Raw genomic sequence first — 20,343 nt, 5'->3', positions numbered from 1 at the left:
GGAATACTTTATCATACTCCACTTAGAGTAGGAGAAGATAATTAAGATAGAAATAGGTTAAAGATAAATAGATTACAGAAATAGAATAAGATAAGAATAAGGAAATAGCTTGTGTAGGGTAATTTCTCTAGTGAGATATTAAATTTTAAGATAATTGCAGCTTTAAATTTCTTTCACAATATTGGATTAGTTTGTAAAGTGCTTCCAATCTTCCTGGTACTCAGGAATAATGTGTAATACTCAAGTGATAGAAATTACAGTTTCCTTTTCTTTTGTCAATTTTATGTCTCAAATACAAAGTCACTTCTGTTTATCTAATACTAGATTATTCAAAGCAGGTCATTTACACACACAACTATCTCCTACCTTTGGACACTGTTTTAAAGTTTTTGCAGGATAAACAGCTTTTCCCTTTTTAATTGATTTCCCAACCATTTACCCTTTGTCAGTGGTTGGGCTTGACCATCTTAAAGGTCTTTTCCAACCGAAAGGATTCTATGATCTGTGTGCCAATATCAATCTGCAACTCAGAAAGTTTATTTACTGTGGCATATAACACTACAGCTGAACATTTTCTTGATTTTGTTGTCTTTTCAATTTAAGTTTCTACATTTTGTTCACATCCTTTTCACAGAGACTGAATAGAGGTTTTAAGAATCAGAGGAAAAAACCTTAACAGACCAGAAGTCTAGTGTTTGTGAGGAAATGTTTCATCTATTAGCACCACAGTACTGTCTGATGAAAGACATTCTTTTAGAATGAAGAATGAACTAGAACTTCTGAATGTGTAGGCCATCACTTTTCATCTGTCACAATCCAGTTTTACTGGGAAGGTTATAGGTACAAACATTGTCCTTACCTGCTACTAAAAAGGGGCTTCCCTGCCATAATATATGACTTTTTAAACAGCCCCGGAGAAACTTGTTTGTGATCCTAATTAATGTATCTTCAAAGATTTTAGCTGCCATGGGAGACAACTGGCAACATTCAGTAGCACCCAGTGAAAATTTAAATGAGGTCCTATTACTGGGCAGTTCTCTTAGGATCATAATTTTAACACCTATAGAGACAGTGAGACAGTTTTCTTCAGGGGGTACTTTGATCTTTTGAAATGGACTGCACTGATTTTTACTGGTAAAGGAGAAAACCCCTATGTGATGGACAGGAAATAGCTTTGTTGCCTCAACAAAGGCAGGACCAGATCATTACACATGTCATGGCCAGCAGCCCACGTTTGTAGAAATGTTTTGTTTGCCCTCTGTTCAGAATTCTCCAGTTTGTAATTGTAAAAAGTACCCAAGGTGTAGAACAGTTATGGTCCACAGGAGTTTGCCTGAAACTCCTTTAGAAGAGCGTAATTTTTTTCCTCTTCAGTCCCAGCTGCTGCATCCAGGATCATTCCTCACCTTGGGTGCTCACTATAGACCTGTGATGCCATGACCTTGGGCAGACTCCCTCTCCAGCTCTAGAGGACAAGATTACCACTTCCAGCTATCACCCTCTTCCTGAAAATGTTTATTGCTACCCGCCTCACTTCAGAAACAACCAATAAGCGGTTGTGTTGATCAGTTTGAAGGCAGGAGCCTGCTGTGAAGGGTCTGTAAGTGCCAGCAGCTGGGCCTGGAGGTGTGCCCAGAACCCCCCCAGCCCCCGTGGCCAAGCATGGAGCAGTGCAGGCACTCCTCACCCATCCTGCTGCAGTGCTGCTGAGGCAGCGTCTGTGCTCGGAGTAGGCTTGGTTATCATCAGCCCTAGGAGCCAGCTGGGAACTGCACAGCCCTCAGATCTAGGCTCATGCCCTAGCTTCATTAGGTCAGGAGGTGCTGCACTTCTGCCCTTTGTGCCCCATTCATCTTGCAACTTGGCACATGGAGGGCAGGCTTGCCAGCCAACAGAGGCACCTATGGGATAAGTAGGAGTCATAGGGGATATTATAGACCTGAACCATCTCGGGCAGAGTGCAGCTTAAAAGACAGACCTGCCACTAGCTGGATGGTCAATGACCACGAGATAACACAAATAAAAGGGGTTATATCAATTATCATTGGCTGCTTTATCAGCTTTTTGTGATAAAAGAGAGGAAGCTTGCTGGAGTTCTCTGAAACAATTAGGGCACCTACCCTAAATAGAGCTTTTGAGGTTCCCAGCCGGAGCTGGAGGAGGCATTTACTGACAGAGGGGAAAGTCCAGCTGTTCTCCTGTGCTCTGCACTTCCTCTAGGCTAGCTCTAAGCCACCCTCTCCTCAGAAGGAACCCAACATTTACCTTTATCCTCCCATAGCTTTAGAAGTGCAAGCATCTAACTCTGCACTTTGAAGATTTCTTTGGGAATCTAAAAGGTTGAGTGATGTAACTGGTTAACTTAAAGGCTTCTAATTCTTTTTTTTTAGAAGAAAAAAGGAAAAAAAAAAATATCAGCAACTATGGAAGTCAGCCTTAAATATTGAATGATTGGTGGTCTATATTTTTATTATTTATCACTACCCTATCACCTCCAGAAAGTGGAAATCCGAGAAGACACATTTTACAAGAGCTAAACAGGAACCATTCTATGGAAAGGATTATGTAGCTTGCAGCACATACCTAAAAATGTGTTATTGTTGGGTTCTTCCCCCCCTTTTTTCTTCTTCCAAAAGGCATACTCTAACTTTCTGCTCTGATTCAGATGAAGACAAAACGGTAGTTGTTAACACCATAGATAAAGCTTTTTATTAGCAAGACATGAGTAGCAGTATTTTCAGAGCTTCACTAAAGAGTTTGCAGTTTCATTAAAGGTGGTCCTCCCATCCCAAAATTCTGTCCTAGAGCGTGTATTAGGCACTGCATTCTGCAAATACAATAGCAGTTTAAGTATTCTGTATGTCATCATGGGAAAAAAGCTAATATTGGATCAATACCTGTTGTTTTTGTCGAAAGCAGCAGCTTGTAGAAATGTGTAACAACACACAAGCTGTATTTGTCAATGCCTTGTGTGGTTATGTAATTTAATAGGGAGGTTATTTCAGAAGGCAAAATCACTTTGTACAAAAAGGATTTCTTGGTTTGGAGATTGAAGCAAGACCCCTTTGGTTATTATAGCAAATAAGCAGAAAAATCACTTGTGCTTTGCTGAACAGAAGGAACTATTATGTGAAGCAGGAGGATATCTTGGAACATGAAACCAATCTTTTCTTCCTCTGAGTATTAAGAGTAAACAACTAGCAGAACACAAACACTTGGTCATGGTATACATTAATAAATGTGACTGTTGGACAAGTGGTAAGCAACACGTGCTATAAAGCATAGCTCAGCATCTTTGAAAACAAACCCTTTTTTTTTACAGCTAATTCTTTTCACTCAGGCAGACATATGGTATGGTATTCACTGTACACACTGCTTTTACATGTAGAACAAAGTACAAGTGTAATAGCTTCAAATTAACAAATAGGTAAAAAACCAAAATGCAACCTACCTGACGTATTTAAGCAGGGCAGCACTGATGTAAAGATTAAACTGTCAACTAGTATCTCTAGCTGTTTTCTTTTGTTGGTAGTGAGTTGTCCTTATTTCTCCCATAGTCACATTTTCCCCGTTATCTTTAACCCTCACAGGTATATAAAAAGCAAGCAGCTGGAAAGCTTGGAGATATTAGTCTCAAAATGACTGAGCAGGAGAAAGAATTTGCAGGGAAGACAGCTCGGTACCAGCAAGAAATGAAGCACCTCCAGCGCCTGCTGCAAGACAAACAGGAGACCCTTGATGAAGTGCTGCAGCAGAAGAGGTAAAAGTCAGTCGGGCAGAAGCAATGCACTTAGATCTGATGGGTAAAAGGGGTGGGGAGAGGCAACTGCCACAGCCACAGGCTCCTGCTTTTCATCAGAGCCGCCTCTGGTGTACTCCAGGTGTCTTTTCTCACTCTTGATGCAGCTATACTGAAAACACCAAAACACTCCTCTTAATTTCCAGCACCAAGAAGAACATTTTGAAGGAGGAATTTATTCTGGATGACTACTGCTGTTCTTAAGATTTCTTCTTAAAAAGAGATGGGGTAGGGGGGAGATAGAAATCACCAAGATACACCTTATTTAACAGCATTTTCTGCTAAAGACTGAACACTGTCTCCTCTGCAACCCTCAAGAGTTTTCAGAATAGTAGGAGATTAAAGGAATCTAATGAGTATGCATATGGTGGATTTCCTTTTGAATCTCCCTTACTGTTCTGGTAATAAGTGACATTGGTTTAAAGATGAAAAGATAATTTAGCAGATGGTACAAGATTCCAACTGTCAGTGTTGAAATACCCTTTAAATACAGAGTCCTTTAAAGGTATTTTTCCCCTCTGGTAGTGGAAGGCTTCATAGCACAATCATGTTATCAGCATCCAGGAAATACTTTTTACAACTTAGGAGAGGTAATTAAGCAGATATTTTGCAAGTAATCTCTGCCATTGTGAAATAATAGATTAGAGACAATAGAAAAACAGGGCTTGGTATCACCTACCTTGTATCAGCACATTTCCTTTCAGGAACAGTGCTACTGAACAGGTGTAAGCAGCTGGGAACTGTATAATGAACTTCTCACTGATCTCCAAAATCTGCATGAGAAAGTATTTTGCCTATTCCACATTTCTAGCTGGCTGTGGCTGCCGACATGGGCTCCCAACATCAAAAGCAGAGCGGCCAGCAGGTCAAGGGTGGCAGTTCTGCTGCTCTGCTCTCCTGAGGCACCACCTGTCTGGATCCAGCTCTGCAGTCCTCAGCACAAGACAGACGTGGCCCTGCTGGAGTGGGTCCAGAGGCCACAGAAATGATCCCAGAGCTGGAACCCTTCTGCTGTGAGGCCAGGCTGAGAGAGTTGGGCTTGTGGAGCCTGGAGAAGGCTCCAGGGAAACTTTATTGCAGCCTTCCAGTACTAAAAGGAGGTGTCTAAGAAATGATGGGGAGAGGCTTTTTAGCAGGGCCTGTTGTGACAGGACAAGGGATGAGGGCTTTAAACTAAAAGAGAGGAGATATAGACTAGATAGAAGTCATATGGCTGATACCATTCATTTAAACTTGTTTCCTCATGTTCCTTTATTCATTTTAAGTATTATGGTAATATAGTTTCCTAAAGTAATCTTAATTACCTATGTAATGCCTGTCTGCCAGAAATTAAACATATTTTAGTCAGTTTTGTGTATTTCTGGTTTTACAAGGCTTTTTATTTTCTCTCTCCCTTCTCTCCACACGGTCACAGAAGTAAGGAAGTTAAAACTAGTTGCAGTTCAGATGTTGCTGGTCACCTGCAGCTTGGCAACCAAAGTCATTGCTGCCAGCACGGTACCAAACATTTACATTTATTTCCACTATCTCTATTTACAGAGTAAATTTATAGTCCAGAAAACTGCCTAGCTGATAGTTCATAATACCTGTATAAACGTTAAGGTAAGCAAATACAGTATTTGTGTATTAGCTTCTCTAATTTCAGTGTTGTACATTTCAAGTAATGAAAATCAAAGTAACATTCCACATTCAAGCAGAAAAGATGGTTTAAAATTCAGCTGAGGGTAAGCTGACTGGACAGCTCATCTTCCATTTTATTCAAGTTACAGTTTCTCTTTACAAAGACTATAAAACAAACTAAACTACTTTTTAAGGCATTAACCACAGTCAGTTTAGTCAAAAGCACTGTAAATAGGTGAAGATAGAGAACTTTTCATATAAATGCTTTTGCTCTTACATTTAACTTTAATAGTGGAGTTAGGAACTCTTACCAAGCCAATCTTAGCTACTGCCATGAAATCCTTTATTCTAAAAGTTTACAGTTTACATCTGTTGTTGTGGTAAGTTTTCTTACAAAAACAAGGGAAGTTACCACTTCAGGCATCAGAAATTAACAGCCCTGGAATGGATTTTTTTCCACTTGGTTTTCAAAGAGAAATGCATATCGATATAATTGTTCTTTTGATAAATAAAAGCTTTTAAAGCTTCTGAAGATAAGCAAATTTTACCTTCTCTAAAGCTGCTTGGTAGAGGTATCTTCAATAATTACAGCCTTTGCTAGAGAAGACTGGAAATTCCCAGCAGCCTTTCACCTAAAGAACTGACAGCAGTATGGCTTTCTGGTCTTCAGGCAGCTGATAATCATGACCCTTTTACTGGTCAGAGTGATCTTAACAGTCATCATTATCACATACCTTCCCTTAAATGAAATACATGTTTCAGATATAAACGAAGTTGTTAATGTAGTTCTAGGGTAGAAAACCAGGTTCATAAACACCTCACGTCTCACTCCACAGGACACTTTGAGTTTTCTAGGTCAAGTATATATTGTAAGTCATGTGCAAAGGGACAGTAGTTAAAGGTAGGTAGAACTGCTGCACTTCAGTGGTGAATGTGGCTTTGAAAGCCTCAGTAATGAAACTGCTTTAGGCTGTCCTTAAAAGAAGGTCGATAGTAGAAACACTTTGCAGCCATGCACAGGGAAGGGAGAGGAGCTGCCTTGCCTCTAAGCTTACATACAAAATTAGAACCACAGTAAACACTGATTTTTGGTATGAGGATTATCATTTAAATAAACCATTACAAAATAGATGAAAATTAATTCTTGAGCCAGCAGCCAAAATAAGATTCTCGGAGATAAAGGCTGGATGACTTCAGTGAGGGCAGAAAGATCTGTCTTTTGTAAGGAAGAACCTGCTGTCAGGATCTGCTTCTGTTAACTTCTCCATCCTCAAACTTCAGTGCAGCATCAGTGCTCACTCCCAACAAGATACAAAACCTTTCATTTTTGGCTAGGTTGGGGGTTAAGCTGAGTTTTAATTATTACTCATTTAAAGAAAAAGAAATGAAATTTGTGAGCAAAACGTAATGCTTTGTGCCTAGAGACACGTGGGAACAGGACATACTGCTGAGTATGTGTGTAGCTTTAAACACAAAGTGACGTTGGAGGAGAGGAACCAGCTGCTGTGGGCACAGGGGAACAGCAGGAGTCACCATCAGGTATAGCAATGCTCTGCAGAGCTTGAGAGAATTTCTGGTGGGATCCAGAAAAATATATGAGAAAAGTAGTGAGGGGCATTGCCCAGTGAAGTAGGAGCAAGGAGACAAGAAGTACAGACTGCCAGAAGCTATGGTAGCCAAGCTGCCACCTAACCCAAGTTCCTAAGACAGCAGGGACCTTGTGACTAGCAAAAATAAACACACACACCCCCCACCCCCAAACCATTCTGCTGGGCGTGTTTCTACATTTTGATCACATCAGAATCTTAAAACAAAAGAACGCAGAGACAAAAATCCCTTGTCTGACTACAGCTGAATCATTCACAGGTGCTCACCTGAGAAAGGGCTGCTCTATAAAAGCAGCAGTTGTGCCAGGCTGAAGAGCCTTACCCAAAGGGAGCGAGCACTTTCAGATCCTGCATCACTCAGTTCTGTTTAAAAATTAATCCTCCAAGATTTCAGATGCATTGCTAGCTCTAAAAGCATCTGTTTCCCTTGCTACTGAAGTAATTTTAACCATGTGGGTACTTTTTGAACTAATTTTTTTTCTAAAAACCAATGCAGTTGCCATTGAGCTGAATGTATGGACTGAAAAGGAGCATCCCATCTGTTGACATGCTGACAGCATTAAACTAGTTCACAACTGGGTGATCTTTAGTTTCATATTCAGATTTTCTCTCCCTCAAACTCATGAAGCATTAACAAAAAAGCAATTTTTAAAAAGTCTTGGTTTTAGAAATCAGCAGATAAAATGAAGCCTGGGTAATATTTTGTGCTACAATAAGGGTAAAACAGATTAAAGTCTTGTGTATTACTAGTAGAACATAAGAATGCTGTGCAGGGCACACTGCAGGCAGACTCCAGGTGGGGAGAAGGAGCAAAGAAAGACCAGGAGCTTGTCCCTATCAAAATATAAAAGTTCATTTAAAACTAAACTAAGAGGCTGAAAATGTTCCAAGATCACAGTACAAAGGGCCAGAATCAACCAGTGGCTGAAACTCGGGACAGCTTCTTGGGGGAGTTCCATCACGTGATTTTACTGGGTCCCACATCCCCCAAAATTTAAGCTGCAGGTAACAGTAATGGCCTTTGTAAAGCATTTTGAAGCATAAAGTGAGTAACTGGCAGCATTAGACACTCCTACCATTGTCTCAAGGAGAAGTTCACTTTGTCAGAATATTCTCCAGAGGTGTCAAACAACACTTTGTATCATTTGAACTCAACTTTGGTATTCCAAAAGTGAGAGATGATTACTTCTCAGTAGCTTTTTAAAGATTTGGCAGAAATGGAAAGGTCCAACTCCTTAAATCTGACTTCTCATGTTGTTGTGCAGTCTTGGGCTGCTCTTAGCCACTGTAATGGTTCCACCTGCCTTCCTTTGCTCTAATTCCATTCTTAATGGTTAATGATCTCCTCCACCAGCACAAGAAATGCCAGAAACACAGATGAACAGCAGCTAATCTCAACATACTGATGGTTTGCATTTATTTCTCAGTATTGGAGCCTTTATTCAGGAGAATTTACATAAATGGCCAGCTGTATCAAGAACTTCAAGTAGTGGTTTGAAGTGACTGCACTAGATAAGCCTATAGCATTAAGATTTTAATGTTCACTTTCCCTGCAGTGACTTTGCTTTCCACTTCAAACGATCCTGATTGCTTTATTATTTTGTATTTTGACATATACTAGAAGTGAGTCAGAGGAATCTCAAGAGCTTAATCTTGACCAGCTACAACTTACTAAAAGGTCTGTGGCTGGAATATTAAATCACGTTAGCTGCCGTGTTTGAAAGACAACCTCTTCATGAGGAACACATTAAATCATTCATTCATTTATGCTTGGGCAGCCAGAGAAATCAGCCCATAAGGTTCTAATGCCTTAAGGGCCATCCTTCACTATCTGTGCCTCTCCCCACCCCAAACCAGAACGCTACACCACTTCTGTTTGCCCTCCACAACAGTTTGCTCAGACACTGATGGAGAACTCCTCGGACAGACAGAGGTTGCCTCTTGCAGGAGCAGCAGGAGCAGCATGGCAGCCACCCCCTCTGCACCCCAGGGGCACCACACTTGGCTGGGCACGTCATCCATTTACTACTACATGGGCCTAGATCTTCTTGCTCTGGTCATATCCTCTCTACCATGACATTTAGGGAGCTTTTTAAAACAGAAAATAGGACTGAATTTTGTTCAGGCAGTTTCAAGCCTCTGAATACACGCAGTTTATAATTGGGTTATCCACATCCTGTAATGATGTACAGCTGAAAAGTGTTCTTTGAAATCAGGATTTCTCCTGGATTTTGTTTTGTAGGAAAGTAGAAGGGGAACTTGAAGTCGTTTGGGAATCCACATCCAAAGAAAACAGGAGGATGAGAGAACTGTTATATAAATCCCTGAGGAAGAACACCACGTGGAGTTCTGTCACAGCTCAGGAGCTCTGCTTGGATGAAATCTCTCAGCAGGACCTAGCTGACAGGCGTGATTTTAGCTACTGTGATGTGAAACCTTTATCCCCAACTAGAAATGATGTTCAAGAAGAACGTCAGTGGTAAGAATAAAGATGTGCTGTGCATCTCATCCAAGAAAGAGAACTCCCTGCCTCAGCTTCACCTTCTCAACAACACAGGATGCAGCTGAAGAGTTACCTCTGTCAAAGTTACTGTATGTAACCAGATGTAAGCTTTTGGCTTTTGATTCTTTTCCATAACAAAACCTAAATGGCATCAGAAAACTACAATACAAAAAAAAACAGCAATACAAAACCCCTGGAACTATTGTATCTGTATAATACTAGAAATAATGAAAAAAAAATCTCATTTGCTTTGATCAAAGTGAACAAAAAGTAAAAAATCAAGTTAAACACCAAAAAGAATAGATACTGTTCATGTCTAGAAAGTTTTCTGCCTTCCTGAGGCGTTTTCCTTCAGGGCAAGGCCATGACTCAGCAGAGCAGGGTTGTTCAGGCCTGGGTGGGGAGAGCACCTCCTACCACACCCCTGTTTTCAGCCTGGTGTGTATGTGCTGTTTAAAGCCAGTCGCCACAATATAGTGGAAAGTTTGAGATTCTACAGACTCTCAAAGCACTTGCAAAAATCTCTGTGTGCTCAGGTGCCACCTTGATGAAAGACAAAACCCCAGAGGTAGCCAAGTCAAGTGTATGAGAGTTCTACAGTCAGTGGGATTTGAATATGCACTTTAGCTACTTCGGTGGGATGAAGTGAAACAATCTCACCAAGCTTATCAGGATAAATCTTCAACATGCCACATTAACACTGACTACCAAAACTAGCACTAATATCTTATGGTTCCTTGTAGGGACTGAACAAGAGGTGTATCTATCTTCCAATTCCTGGAGCTTGGTTATTTTAGGACTCAGTGACTCACAGTAACAGCTGAAACATTGATTTTTACACACAGACTTTAAGTTGCTGGGGACACGTGGGGCAGGTTGCTGGGTTTTTGGGGGTGGGGAGGGTGGCCTGTTGCTAAACCAGCCCTGTCTCCTGTCTTCCTTTGCATCTGAAAAAACAAATTTGACATGGAAAGTCTGAAATAACCATTCAGCCAAGCCATGCACAGTCCCTGCGTTTCCGTACGAGCTCCACGTCCAAACATCCCCAAAGCACACAAGCAAACGTGGCTACACCCACAGTGTTCTTCACGTTTTTGAAGGCAGGCTTTGAAAATGAACTCTTGATATAGGGGAAGAATAGTAATAGATAAAATAATGATTAATTTTACATATTAAGAATTTTAAAGTATAGAATAGTATCATATAGCTTAAGAGGAAAAGGAGCAGCTAACAGATGGAAAAGTTTGCTTTCTCTTCCTAGCAAGGATTTTTTTACAGACAGAAGGGACATTCTGACCTTATCTAAGTAAAAGCAACCCTGAGAAGAACACTCAACCATGAAAAGGGCTTTCCCACCTCATCTAGAGGACAACCATAAGGAACAAGAATTAGAAAACAGGATGGCACCCATCACAAAAACATCAATAAATCCCCTTGCCGGATGGTAAACAAGGACATGAATCAGCTCAGACTGATAAACACTATGGGATTGAGAAATCATGGCATTCCAGGGAAAGGGTGAAGAGCACAGTGTGAGGAAGACTATACTCTTCCTCCCAGAGACCACTGCCCACATCTGGAAGACCCCTGCCGATCATTTCTGGGAAGAGCTGCGCAAGCGAAGGACTGATGAGCTAATTAACATATGAATGGGAGTAGGCAGGGTCAGGTAATGAATATGTACAGGCATGCCATGAATATGCATTGTGCCACTGTATAACGTGGGAGGACTTGCCTGTGGTGCAGCCATCCCTGTGCATCTGCACAATCAACACACCCACTGTGGAACTGCCCAGTTCCAGAGTCTGTTTCCCTACGTCAGTGTCCTATTTTCCAGGTCAGCATCTCTGAGGATGCAAGTGCAACCTTGGAACTGCATGTATAAATGAAAAAAACTTCTTATATGGGAAATTCCTTAGGGATAGAATTCAGATTTTAAAACTCAATATTGACTTAATTGTTCTTCCACTTACATAAACTGGGAACATCTCAGAATTACACTTCTGCTGCTTCTGCTTCCCGTTTTCACACCTCCATTTCAGAGCAGCTTTTAACACATGGTTCAAAGGACATCCCATGCACAATGACACTTTACGACGCTCAGAAGTGCAACACTTGCTTTTCATTTGCATGTCATTAAAACATTGTGTTAAACTTTAAATGAGCTAACATTTAATCAGCCCCCTGGGAGTTTACCCATACTCTGTCTCCACAGGATTTGCAAGAAAACAAAGAATACATGGTGTCTCATGGATAAAAACAGTGGTCCCCAGCCACAAAAGAACTTTTTCAACTTGCCAAAAAATGCCATTAAAAGATTATATTTAAAATACATACGTATGTGTCATTTACTTGGATGGTAAAATCCTGGAATTGTTTCAGATGAACAAAAGCAAACATTTGCAAGAGTGTCAAGCAATGTACAAATAGAATTAATGATTAGACAGGTGCTTCTCTCCACTTCCCTCTGACAGCAAAGGAAGTAATTTTCTCTTTTTACTCTATGAACAACTAAAAGAATTGGGTTTTGCTCAAGTCTCTTTCAGATGAAAGATACATCTTAGGCTCTGTATGTTTATCATCATGCATTAAACCACTTGGTTTTAGTATGTTTCTATGTACAAAAACTACATGAAGTGTTTATTGCAGACCACCAATTGTAGGATTAGGAAAAAAAGATAAGAGGCATTGCACATGTAAGTATCCTTCTGAAAAATATGTGTTTTCTTTTAAATTTAAGACACAACATTTGAACATCAAGTGAAAAAACAAACAAACCACAAAACAGAAAAATCCCACTGAAATTACTAACAGAATTGGTAATTTCAAGAGTTAAGATTGCCTAGAAGGTAATAGCACTACTTAAAATAATTAAACAAAAGTCCCAATGTGACAAAAGCTAACTAGAAGAAATAACTAAGATCTTAAAGGATGATCAGCATCCCTTCTATGCTTAAGAAGGGCTGAACTTAAAGAGTTACAATAAAGAGACCTTTTATTTCACAGACTGAAAATACTTGGAATATACATTTTTCTGTATGTTGCCATAGAACACAGGCATTTATCCAGCAGAATGAACCCTGATTCAAGTTAAGCCACTAAAACAAATTACAGAATACTTTGGTTGCATCTGAAATCAGAAGAAAAAAAGTTTTGAATAGGTTAGTTTAGAATTAGGTTAGAATGGGGAAAATTTGAGGCTTTTTTTTAATAGCATATACATGCAAGTACCAGATCCACCCTATTGAAATGAAGAGAACATTCTCCTCTGATACTAGTTTCTCATTACAAATTATTTTTTTAATAGCATATACATGCAAGTACCAGATCCATCCTATTGAAATTAACATTCTCCTCTGATACTAGTTTCTCATTACAAATTAATTCCATAAAGATATACTACCAATAAAACAATATTTCAACATCTTAACAACACAATCAGTGAATTAGATGCCAGTGCTGAGAAGTCCAGTCCATAAACACACTTTAAATTATGTTCCAGTCAAGTAACAGACTGACACAAAGTGTTACTGAAACTCATTTACTTTATCAAAGGAGCAGGAAGAAGGGACACATGAAATAAAGGCAAACAAGCCTAAAGAAATAGATGCACCTCATCACAGCATGAAATAATAGTTAGAGAACAGAGTGATCAGCAGTGCTCAGGTAGGGCCACCAAGGACTCCATGAGCAGTGACTAGGCAAGACTGTTACACCATTTCACTTCAGCTGTCAGATCCGTTCACCTTCCCAAACTTCTCCTTTTGTAGCTACATTAAAGCCCCAGTTCAACCACAGCTGCCTGGTGCTCAGTGACTTCTGAGCCCCACTCCTCCTGCCCTGCTTCAGCACACAGGCCAGGACAGAGGTGCTGCAGGGTGTGAGAGGCAAACCAGACAAGTGAGGATGGAACTGACCCAACCAAAACAGCGGCTGGTATGTGTTCCTCCCTTTAAAACAGTGTCAGACTCCTGTAAAGGAATGGTGTTAGGTAGTGCAATCTAAGTTTAATTGACAATTAATTATGGTCTGAAGATCAAAGGTGAAAAGAAGGGCGTTGCTTTGACTACAAAGATGGGTCTATCTGCACTTTTCCATCTTCACTGTGGTAAGCACGTTGCACATACCTGCAAGTATTCTGAACCCTATTTAGTACTTACTGGTTCTCCCCACTGGTCATTTGGATTTAGTCATCTTGCAATTCCAAGCAGAAGCACAAACACTTATTTCTCAGGTTTTGATATGAAAAAAATCTTTTTAGTCCATATAATCTAAAACAATGCAGTCAAAAGGTCAGCACTACAAAAAGGAGTTGAAAATGAATTTTGCACCCTGCATTTTAGCAATGTACTAGGGATGCCTCCACAAGGGTAAAGAAATAGTTCCAAGAAGAACAATTTGGCACAGACAAGAATTAGAGCTTCCTCATAATTAGCCAGTATAAACAATTCTGCATTAGCAAGTAAAAACCTACAGATCACATTAGGTATTTCTAAAGGTCAACTTTAAAACCTCAACTGTAAGAGAACACTTCAGCAAAGACAATTTTATTTCACAGCACTACATTTGCTAGGAGCCAGATGCAGCTTTTTCCATCATCATGGCAAATATTTTTCTCCCCTGATACAACAGCTGACTAAAAGCAACTGAAGGAACTCCTGCACATTCAGAATAAACCTGCATGTGCTTACCAAAGGGAAAGAAATATTTTTATGATGTTGAACTGCTTGGGTGATAAGATACCAAATCAGGAGAAAACTACATTTGATGGCCTTGACATAGTTGTATAGTGCAGAAACAGAACTCAGCTCTTACTTGGGTGCTAACGTCACCTGCTTTAAGAGACACGAACAGTACCCACGAGCATTTTCACAAGAGGCAGGAATTCAGCTCTTTCAAACCTATATAAAGCTTTAGTTTCCAGAGAACTTGCTCCCATGAAGTCAGTGGTCCTCATGAACAGAGATTGTGACAGTGGTCCTAACTCATTCAATGGTCTTTAACACCAAAGCCATCAGCTTCTAGTACACCGAGCTCCTCCTTACAGCAGGACACGCTTGGGAGACACAAACAGCATCCAGACTGAGTACTGCTATAGAAATGAGAGCATGAAAAAGTGTGCACAACTGGCAAGAGTTACAGTATCAAGATAGTAGCTGATCTCCTATAATCTTACCACCTTTGCAAATTTTTGATTTTTTTTTCTTGGTTCCAAGAGGTTTTCTGTGCTTTTACTTCAGGGAGTGCTCACCCCGTAACACTGTACCTGGCACCTACTGGCTGCTGCTTTTGCATTTACATTTATCAGGGGCCAACTGAGAGGTGGTAAGATCCTTCTGCTAGCCCCTCCAAAAGGCTGCTCATCTAACCTGCACCAATGCAGCTGAAAACTCCAATCATCTTGCTTCAGTTAAAAAACAAAAGCAAACAATGCAAAAAGAGGTAAACAATATGGTGCATTTTACTACAGGTAAATCCTCCTCTGCTATAATTTAAAAAAAAATAATTCCCTAGCCTTAATACTATACAATACTAGCCACTGACCAATTTAATGGTTTCCACTCCTTGCTACTACATACCAAAACACAACATTGCTAAACCCCCAGGCAGCTAACAACCTGGCAACATTTACTGTAGGTTCATCTTTGGAGGGACCTTCTGGGAAACACAAAGTTACACATTTCTTCTCTAACTAGCCTGTGAAAGCTACAGAAGAAACAAAACTTGTAATCATTCTTCACTTTTCTGTTAACAATAAGGATGGAAATAAATTACTTCAAGTAACCTTTGAGCTAAGTCACACTACGTGATGGGATGAAGTTCATGGAAGCAAATGGCATCAGGAAAAAAAAATACCAAAGGCACAACCTGAATTGTAAAACAACAGCCTTAAGAAACTCACTCCTGAAGCTGACAGTGGCTGCAGAGCTTGAATCACATGCATTTGTGCAGAACCTGTTACTCCAGAGTACTACTGTGTACTTGGTGGGCATCACACAGATATCCCAAAGCTCTGAAGCCTGCACCTCCTGCAGCAATCCAACAGGCAAACAGAGCTCTACTTTCCTCTCACCAGCTGGCACGACCTGCATAGAAATCATTTTGCATGTAACAAAAGCACATACTGCAAATCCTGCCCAACGTTCACAAGCCCAAATTCTTTCAAAGCTTTCAGGATGTCTTCTGTACAGTAACTAAGGAAGCACAAGAACTTTTCATGACTAGTATCTTATGACAATGGTGCATTTTTTTCCCGATTTCTGCATTTGTCTCCCATGGTCAGTGTAGTTTTCAGCACACTACAGAAAATCTAGTATCACTGAAAATAATCCTTTAATAATAATAAATAATCATAGTAACAATAATATCCTTTATAGGAGGATTTACTTGGCCACTGCTGGCTGATGCTGGTTCAAATATGTCATTGAAAGGGGGTAACAAAGGAATCATAACTTTTGGGCAATACATTCTAGCCCTTCACCAGTGTCAGAGCATCCTCCTCATTTTGTCCCAGCTGACAGTGACCCATTGCTTCTTTCTGCCTGAGATTTTTTAATTAGTTCATTATTGTCTAATCTACTAGAGATTATTTTTTTTTAATGTATTTTGTTTAGGTGTTGATGCTGCAAGTGATCAATGATTGATCAATGATCAATGTTTATTTTGTGGTGAAAATATAAGGACAGTCACCAATAAAAGCCCTTTCAAAACTGATGTGTGTATTTTCTCCTGTTTCTTACCTATCCACCTAGCTTATTACTTTAAGAAATAAAACCAGTTTATTTTGGCAGAATTACCAATGAATTCACACTCACTGCAGGTCATTCCTTTATAGTTCAGTGTCACAGCTATTACTGCTAGGCATTACAAAGATACAGGCAGCAGAATACTCTTCCTTTTTACACAGGTAACAACTTTTAGCATCTTTGAAGTGCTGCAAGGAAGAACTAAACATCTTGTTCCTAGTAAACCATCACTGTGTATTTAGAATCAGGTTCCAAACATGCTCAAGTGTGAGTGTGCTGGAAATCTGCATAATCAAGTAAACTGTTAAGTACACAGGTATTGAAGAAAACTGTACCTTTAGAACTAGAACTTAATGAGATTTGTTTAATCTTGTTAGTTTACCTTGTTTCACAGATAATGTACTAAATAATGGTACTATACTAAAGAAATTATTTGGCTGTTTTATTCTAATCACAAAAACTCTACCCATATCAATTTATCTTTTTTCTGTTACTCACCTGGCATTAGCAACTTAGAATTTTGCCTCAACCACTGCTGGCAGAGAGCATACTGCTGCTGATACCCTGCACCCTCCCTTCCATCCACAGGATCTTCCAGTCTTGATGGAACCAATCAAGTAGTTCTAGCTTTCCTTCACAGAACAACAAAAACATTGAATGTTCCTCAATTCCTATCAGGAAACTAACGATTCAGAATTTGTGGCACATCAAAGTTTCATTGCTGAATTTACAAGAGTATATTCTGTCCACAATAACTTAACAGTTTTCCCTAGAAAAATATTTGGATTAAATATTGTGATTATAAATTCAGAAAGGAAACGTTGCCACCACCTTTCCAAAACCAAAACAACCCCCTGGAGAGTCTGGAGTAAACTTCAGTAGTTCTAGTGCGTTTTCCAGCTACTGTTAACAATATGCATTGCTGCTTCTCACTTTGTTGCCAGGGCAGAGGATGACACGTTCTCTGCTTCAGCTGTGTAAATACCAGGGAGAGTCTGACACTCAGACACATTAGGATAAACACACCCTAATGTCCTCTCAACTGAAGCTCGTTGTTTTTCTCATTTCTAGCCTATTAGAAAGTTTTCCCTGGCTCATTTACAAGTCATTTAATCCCAGCTGATTCCTTTTTTCTCTTATTTTTAAGCCAGAAAGATGCTGTTATCTTTCTAGCTGGAACATTGCTCTTCAGCAACTCAGAAGAGAGTCTCCTGACACTTTTCACCATGAAAAATTGATGCCACTATACTGGCATACTGCATCAGGAATTGCAAGAGCTTTTCCTCTGAGACTACAAATTCTTGGCTGGCTAGGCACAGCTCTTCCATTTAAGAGAGCTCTATACACACATCCTACTCTAATTCTAATGTAAAAAATAGGGTGAAAATTCTACCATGTAAATCAGCTGAAATCTAGAAGAGCAGGTGCACTTTGAAGGCTTCTTTACCTCTAAAAATGTGCCAACGAGATATCCAGACTTTTTTTAGCTATGATTTTTTTTTTTTTAATGTATTATTTTAATTTCTACATATCTATATGCATTCAGACCTGAAGTATCTATAGACACCATACTGTAGTCCATCAAAATTGTTTTACATATCTGATATTAGGTCTTTGTAAATTTAAAATTGAACTCAGACTTCAAAAGTAGGTAACAGAGCATCACAACCTTTTCAGAGGGCTCCAGTTGTCACTGCTTTCTTCCTCAGCTAGAAATGGGCATGCTAGAGGACACCTCCTTCTAAAGACACTGTTATCTTGCAATCCCTCTTTCCAAAACACCAGTGGAATGCAACCTGAATTTTGGACTCAGAAAGATCAAAGTGAAATACTCCTTCCAAAATGGAAAGAGGAGCTGGCTGTGTTTTACAGAAATCACTAATTCTGATCAAGCTCCAAAACACTTAAAAACTTCAGCTCCTGAATGCTCTAAAAGAACCCTCATTTGATATAGTCAAGCTAAATTTTCTCCAGAGGCCATCAAAATTCTTTTTGAATATCCTTAAGAAGAGGTTGCTTGATTTTTTGTGTTCTTTAGGATAGAGGCACATGCCCAGCATTTACAAGCTCATGAAGAATCTCTGGACAGCTGTGCTTAAAAAAAAAAAACAACAATTAAAATCTGTATCTTACTGAAACAAATGCACTATTCAGGCAGGTCTAGTGCAAAGCTTTTAGCAAACATGAAGATCTTTATAACAGCCTTATTTGTCCCGGGGCAAAACCAACTGCACTATAAACAAGAACTAAGGAAAACAAAAAATGCAGGTATTTAAAAACCATACATAGTATGGGCATTAAAAAGGACGTCATCGAACCTTTCCTACTGACTCCTGCCAGATGCAAAGATCTTGCAATCCAGTAACATAACCCAGCATCAACACAGCTATTAGAAAAGACTGTTTTCTTATATTCCACTTGCAGCATCCCTACCATGGCTCAGAAAAAAATGAAAATGCATTTAAGTATGACAATAGAGACCACTTGTTACAGCACACCTGTTAATGGTAGGATTCCAAGAAGAGCAAGTGTCAGTCAACAGACCAGTTCCTGGATGAAAATGAAGTAACCTGTTAAGTAGCAAGGTCAGAATGGAAAGTAGCAGTCCTGAGATACTGCTAAGCTACAATTAAAATCTGCAAATTAGAATGGTCCTTCCTGTGTGCTTAAGTATTGGTCAAAGCAGAACGTGTGCATTAAAGCAAGCAATAAATACCAGCCCTAACAAACATTAACCTTTACTATTAGTGACTAATGATAATAAAAGCTGTATTTATACACTGTGCCCTTGCTGTTTCCCAAATTAGAGTTGAAAATTACTTTTTACGATTTAATTGGTAAATAGCATTTGAAAAAGGTTCAAACTACACTGTTTATACAGGACCAGCCCACAGAGTGTTTGCTTCTGCAGCCCCTTGGAATTTGAACTCCTTGATCTCTTCATCTACATCAATATACTTGAGAGGGAAGGATTCTTTTCCCATGGCTGTAAAATGCCATTTCTCTTGTCCATGAAGAAAATAACAGTAGAATCCTTGAACTCAATGTTTAGTTTTTCTTTAAGTGGCTGAGGAAAAGAAGGATTGCTGGTAAAACTACAAATCCTTTAACAAGTTTATGGCATCCCAAGAAGATTAACTGTTAAAACAAAACTAGATAATAAATGAAGATACTTTTCCATTTTTAATCAGGAAACACAGGCTAGTTAAGGTCAAGTCACTGGCAGAGATTTAAGACACCTACTGATCAGATGGGAGCTCTCCAAATATACATTCCAGGCTGACTAAAGAAACTGGTTGCTTAGGCAAAACCTCAAACAACATATTTCCAGATAAAAAGGCAAGACTGAAGGAAGAGTATAGGTCTGATGTGGAAAGACAAGACATCTGAAAACATCATGAGATGTGTAGAACATACATCTGCACCAAAAAAGTTCAAAGATTACCTACACAATCTAAAAGAATTCCCAGGAATTCAATTCAAGAATTGATATGTAATTAACAATTAAATGCTCCATTATCTTTTCACCATAATTACATAACTTTTTTTACCCTTTTCTTTGTTAGACTAGAAATTCCAGGGAGCAGATGATGTAAAAGGTGCACTATTTGGAAGTTAGCACCATAATATTATTCTCTGCCTTTTTTTTTTTCCACATCAGCTATTTCAATAGTATCTGTAGCATTTCAGAAAAAAACCCATAGGATAGGAATACGATTATAAATATTTCAAAATTATCAGCTATAGAGAATATAGAAGTATTTTACATAATGTATGATCCCAAAGGCATCTGCAATTGATGGCTATAAAATCATCAATTTAATCCTACATCAAAATTACCATGAAAAATATTTTAAAGTCCTTGTAAAAGATGCAGAAAAAAAGGAATAAGTTATTATCTGGCTTTTCATATGCTCGTACTAATACTACAATTTTAAGACTGTTCATTCCCTTTATATGCAGGGGAAAAAAAAGAAAACAAACCCCAAAACAGCTGCATTCTTAAACCAGAGGTTAAAAAGTGGGGGGGGGGGAAAAAAAAGAAAAAAAAACCCCCCGTTGGGACAA

The 20,343-nt window shown here is 39.3% G+C and overlaps 1 protein-coding gene across 1 annotated transcript in view; it reads left to right on the top strand.

Annotated features, from left to right (window-relative positions):
• Positions 1–9,509, top strand: part of CEP89 (centrosomal protein 89kDa) — a gene marked incomplete at its 5' end in the record, with an annotated part of 34,223 nt that extends 24,714 nt beyond the window's left edge. The window contains 2 exons of the mRNA XM_008943336.1: positions 3,591–3,760; positions 9,269–9,509. Of these exons, the coding sequence (XP_008941584.1) occupies positions 3,591–3,760; positions 9,269–9,509 (411 nt within the window). The remainder of the gene's footprint in view (positions 1–3,590; positions 3,761–9,268) is intronic.
• Between the last annotated feature and the right edge of the window lie 10,834 nt (positions 9,510–20,343).

This window comes from Merops nubicus, unplaced genomic scaffold, assembly GCF_000691845.1.
Source record: "Merops nubicus isolate BGI_N331 unplaced genomic scaffold, ASM69184v1 scaffold3537, whole genome shotgun sequence".
Taxonomy (NCBI): Eukaryota; Metazoa; Chordata; class Aves; order Coraciiformes; family Meropidae; genus Merops; species Merops nubicus.
Note: the sequence above shows the minus strand (reverse complement) of the source record. Positions and strands in the feature narration are given on the sequence as shown.